The 18,596-nt window shown below is 37.2% G+C and overlaps 1 protein-coding gene and 1 long non-coding RNA gene across 2 annotated transcripts; one reads left to right on the plus strand and one right to left on the minus strand.

The window, feature by feature from the left end:
- Positions 1–1,051: 1,051 nt before the first annotated feature.
- Positions 1,052–17,184, minus strand: LOC121407208 (protein arginine N-methyltransferase 5-like). The gene is made up of 13 exons (XM_041598170.1): positions 17,067–17,184; positions 15,463–15,581; positions 14,716–14,933; positions 14,094–14,250; positions 12,570–12,733; positions 11,560–11,721; positions 11,220–11,356; positions 10,649–10,771; positions 9,717–9,892; positions 8,846–8,955; positions 5,266–5,473; positions 1,876–1,940; positions 1,052–1,541 (listed from the first exon to the last, which is right to left on the minus strand). The coding sequence occupies exons 1-13, from the start codon at positions 17,165–17,167 to the stop codon at positions 1,389–1,391; spliced, it is 1,893 nt and encodes a 630-aa protein (XP_041454104.1). The 5' UTR covers positions 17,168–17,184; the 3' UTR covers positions 1,052–1,388.
- On the plus strand, positions 6,265–6,534 carry LOC121407209. The gene is made up of 2 exons (XR_005968886.1): positions 6,265–6,428; positions 6,471–6,534. It is a non-coding gene; the product is annotated as an uncharacterized LOC121407209 (long non-coding RNA).
- Positions 17,185–18,596: the final 1,412 nt, after the last annotated feature.

An 18,596-nucleotide genomic window follows, 5' to 3' on the forward strand; every position in this document is an offset into this window, starting at 1 on the left:
ATTCATTTTACATCTGTGACAGATTACAAATCTTTCAGATGCAACATAAATTGATGTCGTTGTTACATGATGCAACATCATATGTTGATAATTGCCAGGGACCTTTTATACAGTTGTGCGTAGAGTTACTGGTATACAACAATAATAAACTTGAACAGAGAGTGGCAAATGGGTACCTCAAACATATACTGAAGTTTTGATATGCAGACATCGATTTAAGTCATAATGCCCGTGTACATTTCATATTTGCTCACATTTAACTTGAGAATAGTCCGAACTGAGGTGCTATCAAATGCTCTCACACCTTTTCACAAGATCTAGAAATAATTTAGCTGTTACATCTGACTCTGCATGATAAAAGTGTATCTACAGCCACGCCTGAATATACCAAGTGCGGAACACCCCCCTCCCCTCATCCCAACCTACAGTGCTGAATAGTGAAGAACTATGGGATTACAACAGGGAAGCATATATGAAATGAATAGTAACTTTTCACTAAAATCTGTTATGCTTCTGAAATCCCAGCATCTGATCAGGTCAGAATAAATGAAGGTGAATTTCACACACTATTTGTGTCATGAAACACTCCACATATCACTTGTTGAGAGTCTGTTTAGATATGGTAGGCAAATAGGCAATTATCAAAGAAAATAAATAATCCTGCAATGTTTCTTACATTGTAAGTCAATTTGGAAAATTTTCATTTGCTATTCTACTGTGATTACAATTAGACGAAAAGTACTTCACAGATGTAGCTTCCGGGAGCGGTCTCATAGAGAACTATAATTGATGGGATCAACCACAAGTGTTCCAATCAATTGCAACCTTACAATCAACACATCTCCAGAACAAGGGTGCAATGAATAACATCAAAGAATTGTTCTTGCATGGCTCTTGTATATGTCACATGATTCTAGGACACCTCCCCGAGAAGACAACTGCCTAGGTGACTTGCAAGTTTGTCTTTTCAGAAAGTGGAGTATGAAGGAGATGATCTCTGAGGAGAATACACAGTAAAAAATTATTCCAAGATACTTTTTCGATAATCTTATTTAATGGTACAGCTCTCTCCTAGGGTGATGTCCTGTACCTTTAGTGGGTCTTGTACAAGTGAGGTGTGAGCTGAGAGAACACTCACTGGGGAGTCTTATCCAGTGGAGTTGTCCTCCTGGGGGAGTTGTCCTGTATTTTCAGTGGGCATCGTACAAGTGAGGTGCGCTCTAAGAGAATGTTCATTGGGAGAGTTTATCCAGCAGAGTTGGACTCTTGGGTTTCCTAGTGCTCCACAATCAAGCTGCAGTTGATTGGAATAAGTATTGACCTTTCCAATACAGGAATAGGGTTATTAAGGATTAAATGCTATGATAGGCAAAGCAATGAATGTATTATCACAAGCTGATGGTGTACGATTGGCCATTGATGTTGTGGATGGGCGTAGCCACAGGTTCAGTCAGTGACCACTCATACCATACGCTGCGGCTTCGGACATTCCTCCAGAAGTGGACAGTCACCCTTGAGTTGGCTCTTAGATGAATAGGAGTCTGTGTAAAGAAAGAGCAGTCAAGGTGAAATTATATAAGTATATTCATTAGTTTATGTGTAAGGAACAATTTTATCTAATGGATATCATAGTCAACTTTTGAAAATGAATTCGCTGTTTCTGAACGAAATAAAAAGGAAGCAGGGAATCCTAGGGCAGCCTAGGCTGGGAAGGGAGGGGGGAGGGATTTCCATGACATAAATGGTCAACACACTGATGATCCCTGATGTGCTGCTGAGGACCCAATTGAAACTAGCAGAAATAAGATCTTTCTGCACTTTTCATATATTCCATAAATGAATGCTTCATATCAAATATTTTTCTGTTATACTTACTTTTAATGGAAAGAATATGGGGAACCAGCTGAACATTCCTTCTGAATATGTGCTTGGTTCAGTACCTACAACAAATAAAAGAAATAACTGGTTTTAAGAGGTGACTCTACCATTCAAATCAACACATGTTTGCAGGATGATTCAATATAACTGGCATCAGATCACAAATACTCTGTCGCACATGATACTTTGCAGTTGCCAATTTGAGAATCAATTTACCATGACTGCTAGGTTTCAGTCCATTTGTCGTCTCTCCCCCTTTATTTCTCTAGCTTTCTCTTTATCTCTCTCAACCTTTGATCTTGTGAGCCCAAATTCTTCTAATTAACTGTCAGCAATTGATGAAACATCGAGAGAGATTTTTCAAATGACATGACTGCACATTTTATCAGAGGGAGTTGTACATTTTATGCATGCAAGTATGCATTAATTAAAAAGGAAATACATATTCTAACAGTATTAACAAAAGTTGAATACCAGTTATGATTGTTTGTCAAATGTTTATGTATGTCAGTGTACAGGTGGTTTTCACTTTTTATGTTGTGTATTTTTTATACTTGACAATAAATTATCTTGAATCTAGATTTCCTGACTCGGTTATCTTGATTGACAGATAATCAATAGTGTGTGAGTGTGTGTGACATGGTCCGACTGTCTTATCCTGATTATACTAATATCATGAATCCCTGTAAATATCTCTCTTCTTTAAGTTTTGCCAACTTCAATAAGTACAGTGTGGAATCACGCACAAAATAATTTCCGGCCATTTCATTCCGTCGGTCAAGGGAGAGGGGCTAACTGCCAGCCCAGAGGTGCATGCAATGCTCAAGAATTTCATTCAAGAATCAATCTTTGATGAATGGACTGGGGTATTGCTACATGATTGGTCTATACTGCGCATGATCTTAACTCGGCAAGGTGATAGGTCTATTCTGTGCATGGTCACATGACAGTGGCTTCATAATGACGAATGTACAATCCGTGTTAATATGACAAAATAAAAGCTGTTACGAGTATTCCTAGCATTAGTTAAGAATATATGTACAGTGTATTTACATTTAGTACAGTTTGGCCTATAACTATTTACAAAAGAAATGGCATCTTGGGACTGACAATTATATATTCTTTGGATTGATATCCAAGATATAATTGTAAGTGCAAATAAGTGGCCATGTAGGAGAAGAAGATACTTTTGGGAACAACATTGGGAGAGATGTCTGGTGGCTACTTTCATTAACATCAATGAACTGAGCCCTGTTACTTTATAGAGTGGGTAAATATGAAAGTCCTGTGCCACGATGGGGCATGTGTGTCACAATGTGAAACAATGTTTAGAATTTACCATGAACGTAGGAACTATAGGATTTATTCATGGAATCTATAGGCTCATTGCTATGAATATCTTAATGGAGAGCCAAAGAAATACTAAATAAATAAGAAATTTACTTCAAGAAAATGTCTTGGTTAAAGAGAGAAGAGGGACCCAGCAAATATCAGCATTAGTAATTTTCACATCCCCTTTGATTTTCATTTCTTGCTGGCACAAAAAGACAAAGTTCTTCCAAATAGCTGGAAAAAAAATAGGTTGATCGCACATTAACTGTGAAGTACGCACAACACTGCAAACCTATTGAACGTTCATCAAGGAGGGGCGGAAAGGTGTGGTAATGGCGTGGAACTGCGATCTGGCAGCATGAAAGGTGTAAGTCTGGTTTTAAATATATGTTTTTTGAAGGAGCCCACTTGGATGTGAGGGAATGGATCCTAGGATCCCCGCTGCATGGCTATGCCTTGGATTCAGGGATGAATTACAAGAACTCGGTAGTTGACTGGGCCAATTTCAGACATAATCAAAGCTGAAAATTTGCAAAAGACCTATATGACAATGGAGAAGTTTTGCATGGTGAGATCAAATTTGACAAGTCTATTTGGTAGGTGCACCAAATATCACTTAGGGGATCCAAGAGGACTGAAGATATGGATCTTAGGATTGTTGAGGGGTGGACAAATGAACCTGACTAGTATCCAGTTCAGAGGTCTGGCATTGATAGACAAGCATGTCAAGAAAGGGTCAAACTATCTATTCCGATGTATGGCATGCTTACGCAAACTTGAATAATCATGGAAATAAACATTTCAATGTGGAACACAAGGATACTTTTGTCCAACACTACAAGGATACAAGCAAAAGGGAGCATCAAAATAGGTGATACAAATACTATTGAAGATGATTGGAGGATAGCCAAAGACAATTTCAGATAAATGAATGGCACGAAGGTGACTACATTCGAGTGGCATTTATTTGAGGTGATTTGGTGCAATCAAACCCTTGTAATCAAGAAGTACCTCATCTCTGCCTTCTTCGATCTAATCATTTTTTTTAGAGGTCAGATCTTGAGATCAAGGTGCAGCTATCCGACACCTGGCTAATCATGAAAGCAGATGGGATAAAGTGGGAGGAGATAGGGGAATCTCAAAGGATGTCACCACAGAGGGCATTCCTTCTAAGGTTGGCACCAAGGGACATTGCTGGACCATTGACAGGTAGAATGACAAACCTACTCAGTATAATCAATTTAGAAGTGGATGACTCTTTCCAGAACATATGCATCTTCTCATAGCTTTCTAAAACTAATTTCAAATTTGCATTATTATCATGATTATACTATATCTTTAGTCTATATTATGTAATTGATTTCATGTATAATTCATGTTTAGCTTTTCTTTTGTTATGTTTTGTAAAACATTTGCAAATTCAGCTGTTACAAGCTGCCATCATATGTTGAAATAAATCTTGTATCTTGAATTTTTTAGTAGTTTCAATTTTTCTCTTAAACATGTCATTTTTATTCTTGTACATATTGAATATTGTTTTAATGTTGGTGAGAAAATAAATATAATAAACTGAACTGAGCAATTGTCAGGATGAATGCCAAGAATGCATTGATTTCTAATATTTTTGTAACACTTGGTCAACCTGTTCTCAAAATATTAAAGATGTAAAAATTAAACAACACAACAAAAGATGGCCAGAGTAATCCTAGGAGCCAAAGCTTTATCAAGGTTTTTCTTTTACTGGTGCATCCATTAGGAATAATATACCTCATGTTTAAAAAAATGCTCAGTCACATTCTTTATTCAGTCTTTTATTTTGGCAATACAATAGTCTTCGTTAGTAAACTGGCCCTTTAAGTTGTTTTATAGTTTTTTTTATCTGTTTGAATTGTTTGTCTTAACGTCACTTTTTTACTTTTGGTATGTTTGTAATATTTGTATTTTTGTTGTAGGACCTCCATGGACAACAGTATACCAATTACTGATGGAGCAAACCTACTAGAAGACTGATAAACAGGTAAATAAACAAGGATATTTTTTAACGGGATTACTCACTGAGCATAATGTCACCATACAGCACTGTATCAAAATACCCTGCAAACCCATGAAGTTCTGCATCCTCCTTGATGTCAAAGGTCAAATGCTTGTATCTTTGGTTGTCTGTCGGTAGCTTGGCTGGATGAGTGAAGGTGAACACTGATTGCGGCTTGTCAAGGACCGTCACGTTCTGTAGACGGACTACGTAAGGTGTCTCAAAGTGGGCCTGGAGATAATCAGATAAATTCCGTTATGGGAGGATGAAAATAAAGCCAATTCTCAATTAAATTTCTTTTTAAGCATTTTAATATAATAATGCTAAGCATAAGGAATGGAATATTACATAGGTTTGGGGAAATTTCCTAAAATAATCAATGTTTTATTAATCTGAGCCCCAATTTAACTCCATTCTCACTACAATTCATGAACTGCTCAAGCAATGATAAATGAGAGCATTAAAACCTCTCATATCAACTAGAAATAAGAGAGAAATTTCAGAAAAGTCCCGCATGTAATATGTTGGATTTACATGTACATGTATATATTTTATCCCACTGCCATTTTACAGTAAATCTTCTTATAAACTATTGTCAAAGAAATTATTGCAATTGGAAAATTTTAGTAGGCATGGGAAATGCTGTATAAATGCATGAGTAATCACTTCAATTTTGTTTTGTTTCTTTGCCTATTAACACTATTTCTTCATTAACATAGATGAAATGAACTGAAAATAAACTTAACCCACAATTATTTTTACTGTTCAGTTTTTCTTGACTTATAAGCAACTTGCTGTTTTGGTAAGAGGTCCTCTCCAAGACATTCAATCATAAAAACCTTACATGAAACAGAAATCCTTAGAAATCAATTCAAATTAATCAGGAAGTACAGATGAGTTCACCAAGGCTCAATGCTTGACCCTCTCCTCTTTAAAGTGAGAACAAATGCTTGAATGCTAAGAAATTACATCCTTAAAGCCCCAGTCACATATAGACCCCGGACCACCCCGGATGCCCCGGGGTGAGATCCGTGTTGGCGCCTTGGGCATCCTTGGAGGTCCGGGGTGGTCCGTGTTGGTCCTTGAACGTCCGGGAGGCCAACACGGCAGTTTTTGACTGTCAAAAACATCCGGCGTCATCCGTGGACTGCCGGGTTGGCAAAGCCATCCGGGATGGTCCGTGTAGGTCCGTGTGGCTGCCGTGTAGGTCCGTGTGGCTGCCGTGTAGGTCCGTGTAGCTGCCGTGTAGGTCCGTGTGGCTGCCTGGAGTATCCTTGGCAGTCCGTGTTCTTTTATCCCATCAAATCTTCACAACACTATTTACTTTATGAACTGTTCAGTAGTTGTTAAACAGTTGACACAAACATGCTTAATTTATTTATGATTAAATTAATTAAGCATGTTTGTGTCAACTGTTTAACAACTACTTAATTTATTTATGATTAAATGGATGATTAAATGATTCAGGATATTTTCTTACGCTTTGGAGATTGGCCCCAACCTAATATTTATAAACTTAGTGCATGTATGAATAATTCATTTTCCCTTTTTTCTAATATTTACCCCAACTTTGTCTGTTATTATTATTTCACATGTCATTTTTTATGTTATATGTATATGTTATGTACCTGTTACATCGAAATTGTACATTAAGTTTTATACTACTCCCCTTCATTGACAGTTATGCGTCATGACCTGGGCCTATTTAATTTTTGTTATATTTTTTATTGACTTTGTAAATTTCTTTCCTTTATTGTGATTTCAATAAAGTGATATCAAATCTAATCGAAATTAAATTTGTCGTTCAAGAAGTACTAAAAGTACTTAACAACTACTGTTAAAACAGTAAACTGTGCTGTATAAAAAACAGCGTTTTTACTGGTTGAGGAAGTCTTGAGTTTTGATATCTTTTTTAAAAACATCATAATCTAATGTTGCGACAAGGATGAGAAACAAGTGGAATGCCTCTGGCCGTCTCACCTGCATCACGCGGTTCAATATAGCAGCATTGCTGACTCTGAATACTACTCTAACTCGCACAAGATGTTCAGTGATACATGGTTACTCTTATGTCCACTTTTTATGAACTAGACCAATAAACTTACAGAGATATGATGGTTATTCAACAAAAAAACCCAACATGGCCAGAGTTCATTGACCTTACATGACCTTTGACCTTGATCATGTGACCTGAAACTCGAACAGGATATTCAGTGATACTTGATTACTCTTATGTACAAGTTTCATGAATCAGATCCATAAACTTTCAAAGTTATGATGGTAATTCAACAGATACACCCAATTCGGCCAAAGTTCATTGACCTTTGACCTTGGTCATGTGTCCTGAAACGTGCACAGGATGTTCAGTGATACTTGATTACTCTAATGTCCAAGTTTAATGAACTAGCCCAATAAACTTCCAAAGTTATGATGGTAATTCAACAGATACCCCCGATTCGGCCAAAGTTCATTGACCCTAATGACCTTTGACCTTAATCATGAGACCTGAAACTTGCACAAAATTTTCAGTGATGCTTGATTACTATTATGTCCAAGTTTCATGAATCAGATCCATAAACTTTCAAAGTTATGATGGGAATTCAACAGATATCCCCAATTCGGCCAAAGTTCATTGACCCTAAATGACCTTTGACCTTGGTCATGTGACGTGAGACTCATGCAGGATGTTCAGTGATACTTGATTAACCTTATGTCCAAGTTTCATGAACTAGGTCCATATATTTTCTAAGTTATGATGACATTTCAAAAACTTAACCACAGGTTAAGATTTCGATGTTGATTCCTCCAACATGGTCTAAGTTCATTGACCCTAAATGACCTTTGACCTTGGTCATGTGACATGAAACTCTAATAGGATGTTCAGTAATACTTGATTAACCTTATGGCCAAGTTTCATGAACTAGGTCCATATACTTTCTAAGTTATGATGTCATTTCAAAAACTTAACCTCAGGTTAAGATTTGATGTTGACGCCGTTGCCGCCGTCGCCGCCGCCGTCGGAAAAGCGGCGCCTATAGTCTCACTTTGCTTCGCAGGTGAGACAAAAATGAATGAATGAATAAATAAATATCAGCTCATTATTATGAGCAGATTTTCATTTGCCGTGCTGGTCAATAAAGCTGCCGTGCTGATCCTTGAGCTGACGTGTTGGTCCGTGTAGCTGACGTGTTGGTCCGTGTAGCTGACGTGTTGGTCCGTGTTGCTGACGTGTTGGTCCGTGTTGCTGACGTGTTGGTCCGTGTAGCTGACGTGATGGTCCGTGTTGCTGACGTGTAGGTCCGTGTTGCTGACGTGTTGGTCCGTGTTGCTGACGTGTTGACGACGTGCTCTGCCGGCATGGTCCGTGTAGATCCGTGTGAAGCTGCCGTGTTGATGCCGTGTTTACAGTCATCCGGGGCAAAACTATCCCGGACCTCCCCGGATCATGCCGGCATTGCCGTGTTGATCCGTGAGGATCCGTGTCTATATGTGACTGGGGCTTTACCAAAGATCAAATTAATTTGCAAGACTCAATGCTTGGACCTCTAATCTTCAGGGTGAGAATATATGCTAAAATATTGACGATGAAATCAAGATACTTACTTCTGGATTTTTGTCCTTTTCCTTACATAACTTGACTTCATTGTAGAGTTTATGAGACATAAGAGGACTAAGATAAGAGGTGTATTTACATGGAATGCTGATACAGTCATCTGATAAAAACAAATAGAAACCGACAAGATATTAAAATTTGACAATGCTTCCTCACATAAAAACAATTCTTCAGCAATAATTTTCTGAGATTAAGATGAAAATACCTCATTTAAGAGAGATTCAAGAGTGACTATGATGCTGAATTCTTCCACGTATATAATCTCCTTGTGGTAAAAATTTTTGTGATATCTTAATACATGAAAACCACAAAAAAAAAGTCATTTTGCAAAAAAGATGAAGACACTAATTCTACCTCATGAAATATCCTTTTTGAAAATTTACAAAATATCAACAGGATAGTCTTGATCAAATATTTGGTGTACAGACAGAGAATGAGTCTTGAAAATAGATTGCATCAATCAGCTATTTCAAGTCAACTTATGATGCCATTTATTAATAAAGATGAAATCAAGATGTAAGAAATGCAGAAATTTCTCTTTTAATATGAAAGAAAAATGTAATGAAATGTAAAATACTGCAATTAAAAAAGTCAAAATGATGAACACTGATGAACACTCAATCTTTTGATTAGTTGTAGAGATATTTTTGCAGTTTTTTACGAAAAGCGCAGAATTCAAGGTGTTAATTTCGTGATTCTGCTATTAAGTGTCCTGAATACCACAAGAGACAAACATTGAAGTGATAATTTTGCAAGGTTATGACTTATGGAAATAATGATTGCGAAAATTTCAGTTCCGACATTATCCTGTAATTTTAGAGCAAATTCTTATGAACAATCCATCTCCTGCTTGATTTATACCTTTAAGGAATGGTTGAGCTCCATCTAGACACTCTGGTGAGAGTTCATTGTCTCCGAATGAGCCAAGGAGCTCACTGACAATGATATCTGCCTTCACCGGAGCCTTCCACTCTCTCATGTCTGTCTGAACAACTGTTACTAGATCACCCCATTTGTCTTCCTTCAATGTGAATAACCTGTGAATTCAACAACATTTAAAAACATTTGTTTGTCATTTTGCCTCCGATGAAGATTCTGCTAGATCGAAAGCTTAGGCCCCTTTTGACTCACTAATTTACTCCATTGGCTCTCTTTTTTTTAGATAAGCAGTTTTCAGCAGCTTCTTTTTGCCAACATTTAAAAACATTGGTTAACATCACAAAAGTCTTGTTTTAAGAAATCATGAAATTTGATTAGTTGTATTTATTACTACTCATATGGATGAAAAACACCAAGGAAAAAAATGTACTGTTTCAAGATAAATGTGATGGTCATGTGACTAGAAGAGAAGAGATCCACTGGCTCAAGAGAATATTATATTTCTCTGTTGCTAGGAGAAATCCTTGTGGGAGATCATGCAAGATGTGGGGAGCTATCAAAGACAGGACAGTATGGAAGAAAGCCATCAAGGAAATGAACAGTCCAATCCCACTAAGTGGGGAAAATGGACTTAAATCCTTTAAGTCTCAATGAATTTGAATTAGAAGAAATTGAATTAGAAATTCAGTCAGGGGTGTTGGGTACTGATTTCACCACATGCTAAACAAATACTTTCGAGAATTCTTGGAACTTATAGAAAACATGTATACTTTTATCATTAGGAAGAGCATTCCATAGTATCAAAGAGGCATGTGTACTGGAGAGCTCACCCTATGTTTTTGGTCAAACTGAGAGGACTGGCATTACACATTATAAATCATGGTAGAATCCTTTTGAATCATGTGAGTACTTACGTTACAGCTGCATTGGGATTTTTCTCTACGGCATATACATGGACTTTCCTCTCAGCTTGCTCGGCTGCCTTTAATGATGCTGTCACAAGAGGGCCTCTCCCAGCTCCCAGAACCATTATTATTCTGGCAAAATGACAAGAAAAGATAAGAAAAACTATAAATTTCATTTGCACATGTACATGTACATGAAAATTAATGAAAAGTATGAAATAGACAACCAAAAAGTATTGTCTTGAAAGAGACAGTTCTATACAATGTCTTTGTCAATATACATGGATGATTACAAATAGGGCTGCATTTATTGCAGTCAGAAAACTGACCTTATCACTGTGTAGCTGAATTGCACTGTTTGACCTGTGGAGACATCACGTAAGCCATTTTGTTTTAGCTTGTGGCTGTCATAATTGGCGTGAGGCACGTGCATCCTCTCACAAATCGGAAATAGGTGGATATGATTGAAGAACAAAAGCAGTTTAAAACAGCTTAGCATCTATTTCATATGCAGGAATGTCTTACTGACTGAAACGTATTTTCTAATCAGACAAAATGTTAGTAAATCAAAAAGGCTTACGTCTTTGTTGTTGATTTTTGTGTCTCTGGGACAGAGTCTATCAGAGCTTTGAAGACTGCTTCCTGGTAGCGGGTATACTTCACAGGATCTTTCTCAAATATCTCATACGTCTGGGATTCTAAGTTGTCTGACAAGGGCTGCAAATGAGATTGAAAATGAAAACAGGAATTGGGAAGTGTCCATGTAAACTTGATTACATACCCTATCAAGACTTCCAAATATAACAAAAAGTTTATAAAATGAAGAATAATTGATCAGTAAGCTTTAACATTAACTTCTGAAATATGGAGTGTTACAGAATGGTGACACAGATCCTGATAAAAATAGCTGTCACTCTAACCTGAAGAGGACACTGTAGGTAGTCTTCATAACCCTTGGCGAAAGCATCAACTCCTCCAAGAGGTGGTTGGGATTGGTAGAGGTGTTCCATGTACTGCTGGTAAGCCTTGATACCTTTATCTGGATGCCTATTGGTGCCTTTGATCATCATCTGGACATCTAGCTGTAGGGTTTGGATCATGCAGACAGAATGGTTAGTTTTTTTCCAAAAATTCATATGGTCAAACCTGTGGAGCATTTCATTAAAATATTGCCTGACAAGTTGTCAGGTTTGGCAACTTACGCACTGCTTACTATGGAGACTGTCAGATGAAACAGACTTTGTCAGAGAAAAAGTTCAACAAATAATAATAATTAACACGGCATTTATTATGCCCAATCTATGTGTGTAGTAAACTATTCCGAAGGGCAGAGGATGGAGGGATGGAGGGGGGATTACATTATAAACATAATTAATAAAAGTAAGAAAACAGAATGGATTTCAAATACTTTTTTAACGATTCAATTGTTCGGATCCTTTCACAAAATACTCTCCCAGCTATTCAGCCCACCGAAAGGAAACAAAATAAGTGGACATGGAAGAAAAGTAGTCTTTATTGATAGATTCTGTAAATAAATATTCCTTTTTATCGGGAGACAATTTTGGTTGCCACCAAAGACATGTGGCCGCTAAAACAGATTTGATTATATGTGCATTGCATCAAAACATTGCTCTGTTAAGCCCAGCACACACTATATGCTCTGCTTGTGATCTGATTTAGGGGGCATCACTTGATATCTACATTCTAAATGTAAAATCTAAATAATCAAAGATCCAAATAGTGTGAATATCAACATCAAAATTAGACTGTTGGCTAGAAAACCAAGCTGATACAAACAATTTTGCTGAGTAGATGATTATGAACATGACTACGAAACAGACATTTGCATTACAAAAGAAAATATATACTTTGTAAGATATCAATCAAACCGACACAGATCCAAACCAGCAGGACTACAAATTGGACTTACCCTAAATAGCTGCATGACCAATGATTGATGAGCCTTAGATAGTACAGGGAATCCTTTCTTATTGGTAAGGAAGAGAGATGTGGAGAAGATGGCACATTTGACCGGTTCACCCATCCACCTATCAATAATCTCTTGTGATGGTAGGTCTGCTGTGGCTTCAAGAGCTGAAAAAACAAGTAGAACAAGAAAAATAAAACAAGGCAAAAGCAATTTTGTGTCTCGCCCACTTACGAAAAATAACCAGAAATATCGTGATTTGCGAGGGCACGCAAGAGAATTATATTGAAACTTCATTGTGAAATGACTGGGATAGAATAACACTTGTCATAAGAGTCTTGCATGTAAACTTTAATGTTGACCTGAAATGACCTTTGACCTTACCATGTGACCTCCAACTGCAGCATGATATGCAGGTCGCCTAAGTCCATCTACCATCCAAGTTTGGTTGAAAAGTGACTTATGGTTGTGGAGTTAGGTGTCATAAGATAGTCTTGCATGGACGGACGACAGACGCCGGACGACATTTGGATCCCTAAGTCTCGCCTTCACCTCTGGTGGGCGAGACAAAAATTGGTCAGAGCTTGTTGGGCTTAAAATTGACTGTATTTTTCCCAACTAAATAAAACAGTGATATCATAGATTTAAAAAGCCAACCTCGTCTACTACTGAAATTAGGAAGAAGCAGACATTACACTCACTATGCACATGAGAAAGAACTGATTTATGCTGTGGACAATCAATATGAAGCATCTCTCGTTAAATGGCGTACTAGGATGGGGTCAATATGCAACATGCAGTCAGTCTAATCAGTGTTTCTTATAAAGAGTAAAATTAGATTGAGTGTGTGTTTGCATTTTAACAGACATGTATCTGTCAGTATAAATTGGCATGAGTTTGATGGTGTGAGTTTTCATGTGAAAGAAAAATACTCTATTTAGGTCGGCTACGCGTCGTTGAATAGAGTGTCTCTTTCTTTCACTGAATGCGAAATGTCGCATTATTGCACGAATAAGAATACATGTATTTGCTCTTTGTGTTGTAAAATGCCTTGGAAGTTAGCGAAAATATGAACAAAGATCGCCTGAAGACAGACAGCCAACCTGCCTGAAACGTTGAGTCTACTCTCCTGCTCCTGCTACTACTCCATTCACCGACTCAGTTCCTCAGTCCCTCCATACACATGTTGTACCATAAACCACTACCGTGATTGATCATACCACCATGCAAACCTTCAAACATTATCTGATGTCACCTTTGTCCTGACCTACAATGGTACATTTTGGATGGTACGTGTGCAACGATACAAATGTTTGACACTCAGCCTACCATTCGCTCGCATTCAACAAGCTAAGTAGGCATTGTACAAATAGGATTTATACGTCGGAGACAGACCTGTAACATCTTCATCCAAATGACGTAACAATGACTTGAACCTTGAACCTCTGCATCAATTTGTAACTTCCCCACATTACCGGCCCATGCCACAACACCCAGTTAGTAAAGCTCTGTCCCTTTATGACATACCTATACCAAGCCGCTTGTGATGGTTACAGGCCCGCCGTAATGTGTTCCACCAGTGCCAAGGCTCGTTGTCTTTCTTTGTGTCTTCAAACAATGAAGGGTTTTCCACTAGGTCATCAGTCATAGTCCCTGGAGCTTGAATTGGTACATGAATCCATACCTTACAAGGTAAATAGAAAATTGAGAGGTGAATCAAGGACTCGATTGGGCAACATCCAGGCTACCTTAGGCCACTATACAAATATCTATCCAAAAGATCAACAAAGAAAAATAAAGAAACAATAAGAACAAAGTGACTTTGTCTATTGCACGTTGTCTTTAGTCTCACAACTTCATGTACTAGAACTACTTCTTGTTTAGGGGTGTGTGACTCACAACCTTCCGGTCTACTCACACTGCAGCTCGCTCTAATCTAGTCGCATTCGCTTTCCCACCAAGTTCCCAATCCCTTCTGCATTTCAAGGAAAAATTATTGCAGAACTTGCTACTTGTGTTATCGCTCTTGTTGTATGCTATTCTTACCTTCAAGCTACCAGAAGTTACTGGGTCACACAAGTAAATGAGCTACACCTGGGAATTCTTGCTGAAAGCAAGAATTGAAATCACTGTGAATTTGGGCCCTTACCTGGTGATTGCTATGACCCTGCATGTGGCTGTAGAGGCATCTTGCCAGGTTAACACAGTTGATGTTATTCAAGGGCACCAGGACAGCTGGTAAACTCAGATGGGCCGCATAGTTCAACTCCTGCATCAAGGCAACCTGGGAGTTCTGACGAACTACAGCATTATCAGAGTCTGGCTGAAGCCATTCTGACAGCTTTCCAACAACCAGGGCGCTCCAATCTATACGTTCAAGAGATTGTAAAATGCAACTGAATTTGGTCTTGCAATGAAAAAAAAATTGCAGTTTGAGACTTAAATCTAGCAATGTGTACGAATATTTCAACTCCCTGAAAAGGTCTTTGTATATATAGGCCTATGCTTATTCTTAATTACTCTGACATGCATGCTGTTTTCTCAAATTTCTCAAATTACTTATGTTAATGAGAAATTTTATAAGAAAAGAAACTGACTTCTATATAAAATTCTACAGCAAAGGTCTTTAGAGATCAAGTCAAACTACTATACCAATTTTCAAACTATTACCTTTTATGATGGCTCAGTATCCCCTCCTTTATAACAATTGCTTGCTCATATTTGCTAGTTTCACTATAAAGTCAATCATCATACTTCTGATACATTTATAATCCATCACATGTACTTCTTTAGGACCTTAATACACAACAATGCAGAAGAATATCAATTAAATTCTTGACATGATTCACTGAAAAGTAAAACCAAAAATTAACAATAGTGACAGTTTTACACCTACCTTGGCTTGGTAACAGTAAGTCCGATCTTGCAAATGCTGCCACTCTGTCTTTGGCTTTTCCTTCTACAAACTCTCTCTTGAATCTTGGATGCACGATGGGCATAGCCACAAAGTCAAATCTATGAATTGAGAGAAATACAAAAGAAAATAATATTTCAAACATACATGTAGGGCCTACAGTGTACATAGTAAATAAAAAAGCAATGTCTTTTCTTTCTCGAACTCTAAGGGCAAGCTCTCATGGTGGTACAAGGACATGCTACTGTAGAGCTACTAATCACCTATCCGTTGGTACTTCCAAAAAATTTTTATAACATTTCAAAACTTAAAGGGATGCTCCAGGCTGAAGATTTTTATATCTAAATAAATAAAGTAAAATTCACAGAGCAAAATGCTGTAAATTTCATCAAAATCAGATAACAAATGAAAATAAATAACAAAATTATTGAATTTTAAAGTTCAGCAAAATATTTTGTGAAAAAAAGTTATATGAACGTTGTCATGAATATTCATTAGGTGGGCTGATGATGTCACATCCACACAATACTTTTTCTTATATTATTACTTGAAATCATAATTGTTTAATTTTTTTCATGTATGTGTAAATGATGTGTCTCTATTATGATGAAATAAGTTACAGCAATAAATAACTAATGCACTTAATCAGTAGTAAATCCAAGTGTTTTAGTTCTTGGTAGAAACATTTTGAATAGACCTAATATAGGCCTAATTTCATATAATAAAACACAAAAGAACAAAAGGGGATATGACCGAGTTGGATATGACATCATCAGCCCACCTAATGAATATTCATGAAGACATGCCTGTAACTGTTTCACCGGAGTAATGCAAATCTTTAAAATTCAATAACTTGGTTATTGAATTTTACAGTGGTGCTAAAAAGTTTGTGAACCCCACCAGAATATTAACGTATTTAAAAGTGTTAAAGTTCTGCCTTCTTTTATTCTAACTTTCTTTTCACTTTTTCCCCTTCAATATCTTTACTTCATTTTTTTTCTCCATTCATCTCTTTTCTTTCTCTCCTTCATTCTTTCTTTCACCCATTTGTTCACACTCCCTTCAATTCCTTATCTTTCTATTTCCTTTCTTGTATTTTCCTTTATCTTTCTTTCCTTCTTTCCTTCCTTTTTTCTTTCTTTCTTTCATCCTTCCTTCCTTCCTTTCTTTCTTTCTTTCTTATATTCATTGTATGTGATTCCCTTTTTTTATTTTGTGCCATGGTCACAAAAGTACATGAAAATATATGAGAGAGGAAAACATTTTAACTAATGTATGCAGGCAGCAGCAGCTAATGCATTTTTTTAAAAAAAGGTTAGTTATTCAATTAGTGCGGGCGATCGTTGGGGATCGTCGAGTCGAGCGAGCGACTTCGTCTACACAGCCTTCGCCTTCGGACTGCGGTCACAGTCACTCGCCTTCGGAGTGCGGTCACAGTCACTGAGTCAAGTCTACAAGACTACATCATCATGACGTTTTCTCGATAAATCTTGATCATATCTCCCAGTCCTTGAATTGATTTTCCATGCTCAGTGAAAGAATGAATGATAACATTGAAAACAAAAGAATAGATGTGTAATAATTACCCAGCATATGATGCCAGCTGCATCGAATTTGAGATGTCGGGAACACAGCCGAGGCATCGCCCGCAAGACACATGCTGTTGAGCCGCCATTGCGTTGTACATGTACGAACGACAGTTATGGAACGCTAAGAAAGCTATTGTGAATTTTCTATGGGTATTTTTACTATAGAGCCCCGGGGGGCAACCCCGGGGGGGGGGCTACGGCCACTTTTACTTTTCAAGGGCTTTTTCAAGACGTGCTTTTGCTTTTCAAAAAACAATTTGATTTCCATTGGTTTTTAATTTCGTCAGCATTAATACCTCTATTTTAAAGGACAAGTCCATCCCAACAAAAACTTGATTTAAATAAAAAGAGAAAAATTCAACAAGCATAACACTGAAAATTTCATCAAAATCGGATGTAAAATAAGAAAGTTATGGCATTTTAAAGTTTCGCTTATTTTCAACAAAATATGAACGAGCCAGTTACATCCAGATGAGAGTTGATGACATCACTCACTCACTATTTCTTGTAATTTATTATATAAAATATGAAATATTTTTATTTTCTCGTCATTGTCATGTGAAATGAAGTTTCATTCCTCACTGAACACATGGAATTCCATTATTTTGATATTTTGTGCTTCAGGCAATGAGGTCCTAATCGTCAAATTCGTAAAAATTGAAATATTGCACTCTAAAAATTCGAATGTTAAATCAACATTTGAAAGGTTGGAGGCGTGACAACCTTTTCCAAATGTTACATCCAACCTTGTATACAGAGCTGAATCCAACATTTTAAGTGTTGTATAGAACCATTTAAAGTGGTAAATGCAACATTTAGAAAATGTTGTCACTCCTCCAACCTTGAATGTTAATTTACATTTCTTGTTTTTAGAGTGTGTATAATTCAAACAATAAAAAACAAAAGATGAGTGAGTGCAGTGGCGTAACTAGGGGGGGGCATGGGGGGGCACGTGCCCCCCCAATCGGCTGGCAAAAAAAAATCGGGGAAAGGGAGAAAGGGAGAAAAAGAGGGAAAAGGGAGGAGAAACGTAGTGGGGGAAAGAAGAGATTTAATTGTTCATTATAATGTTATATTATATTATGTTGTATGTTATATTACATAAGAAGCATTTTTTTCATTACTTAATGAAACATTATTTGCTTCATTGTTCCTGGTGCTCGCATAGACTGTTTAACGAGATATATAATCATGTTGTACTAAAACCTCCCGTTTTCAAATCAATATACACAAATATATTTCCTCGCAATTCGAGTTATTATTGCTTTATGTAGTGACATATTCTTCTTTTTCATGATTACTTAAAGTGATTGCCCTATTTTAAGGTCTTAATATAAAAAATTTCCTGTCCGTGCTAACGTTCGCATTAGTGAATTGGTGAGATTTCTGCTCTTCATGAACTCCTTAAATCAGTTCTTAAAATGTCAAGTTTTCTGACAAACAAGCCTTAGAATGCCCCTCTTCAGGTCGGAATATCCTAAATTTTCAGCTCGCGCTTCGCACTCGCAGTATTTGATTAGTGAGATG

The sequence above is a fragment of the Lytechinus variegatus genome, chromosome 2 (assembly GCF_018143015.1).
Source record: "Lytechinus variegatus isolate NC3 chromosome 2, Lvar_3.0, whole genome shotgun sequence".
Taxonomy (NCBI): Eukaryota; Metazoa; Echinodermata; class Echinoidea; order Temnopleuroida; family Toxopneustidae; genus Lytechinus; species Lytechinus variegatus.

What these genes read in the sequence shown, in the direction of transcription:
- LOC121407208 (XM_041598170.1), bottom strand. Translation starts at nt 17,167, where the DNA reads ATGTACAACGCAATGGCGGCTCAACAGCATGTGTCTTGCGGGCGATGC. An exon ending in CAGCTGGCATCATATGCTGG is followed by an intron (nt 15,582 to 17,066) that starts GTAATTATTACA and finishes CTCAATTCATAG; the next exon opens with ATTTGACTTTGTGGCTATGC. An exon ending in GTATGGTGACATTATGCTCA is followed by an intron (nt 1,941 to 5,265) that starts GTGAGTAATCCC and finishes TATTTGTTGTAG; the next exon opens with GTACTGAACCAAGCACATAT.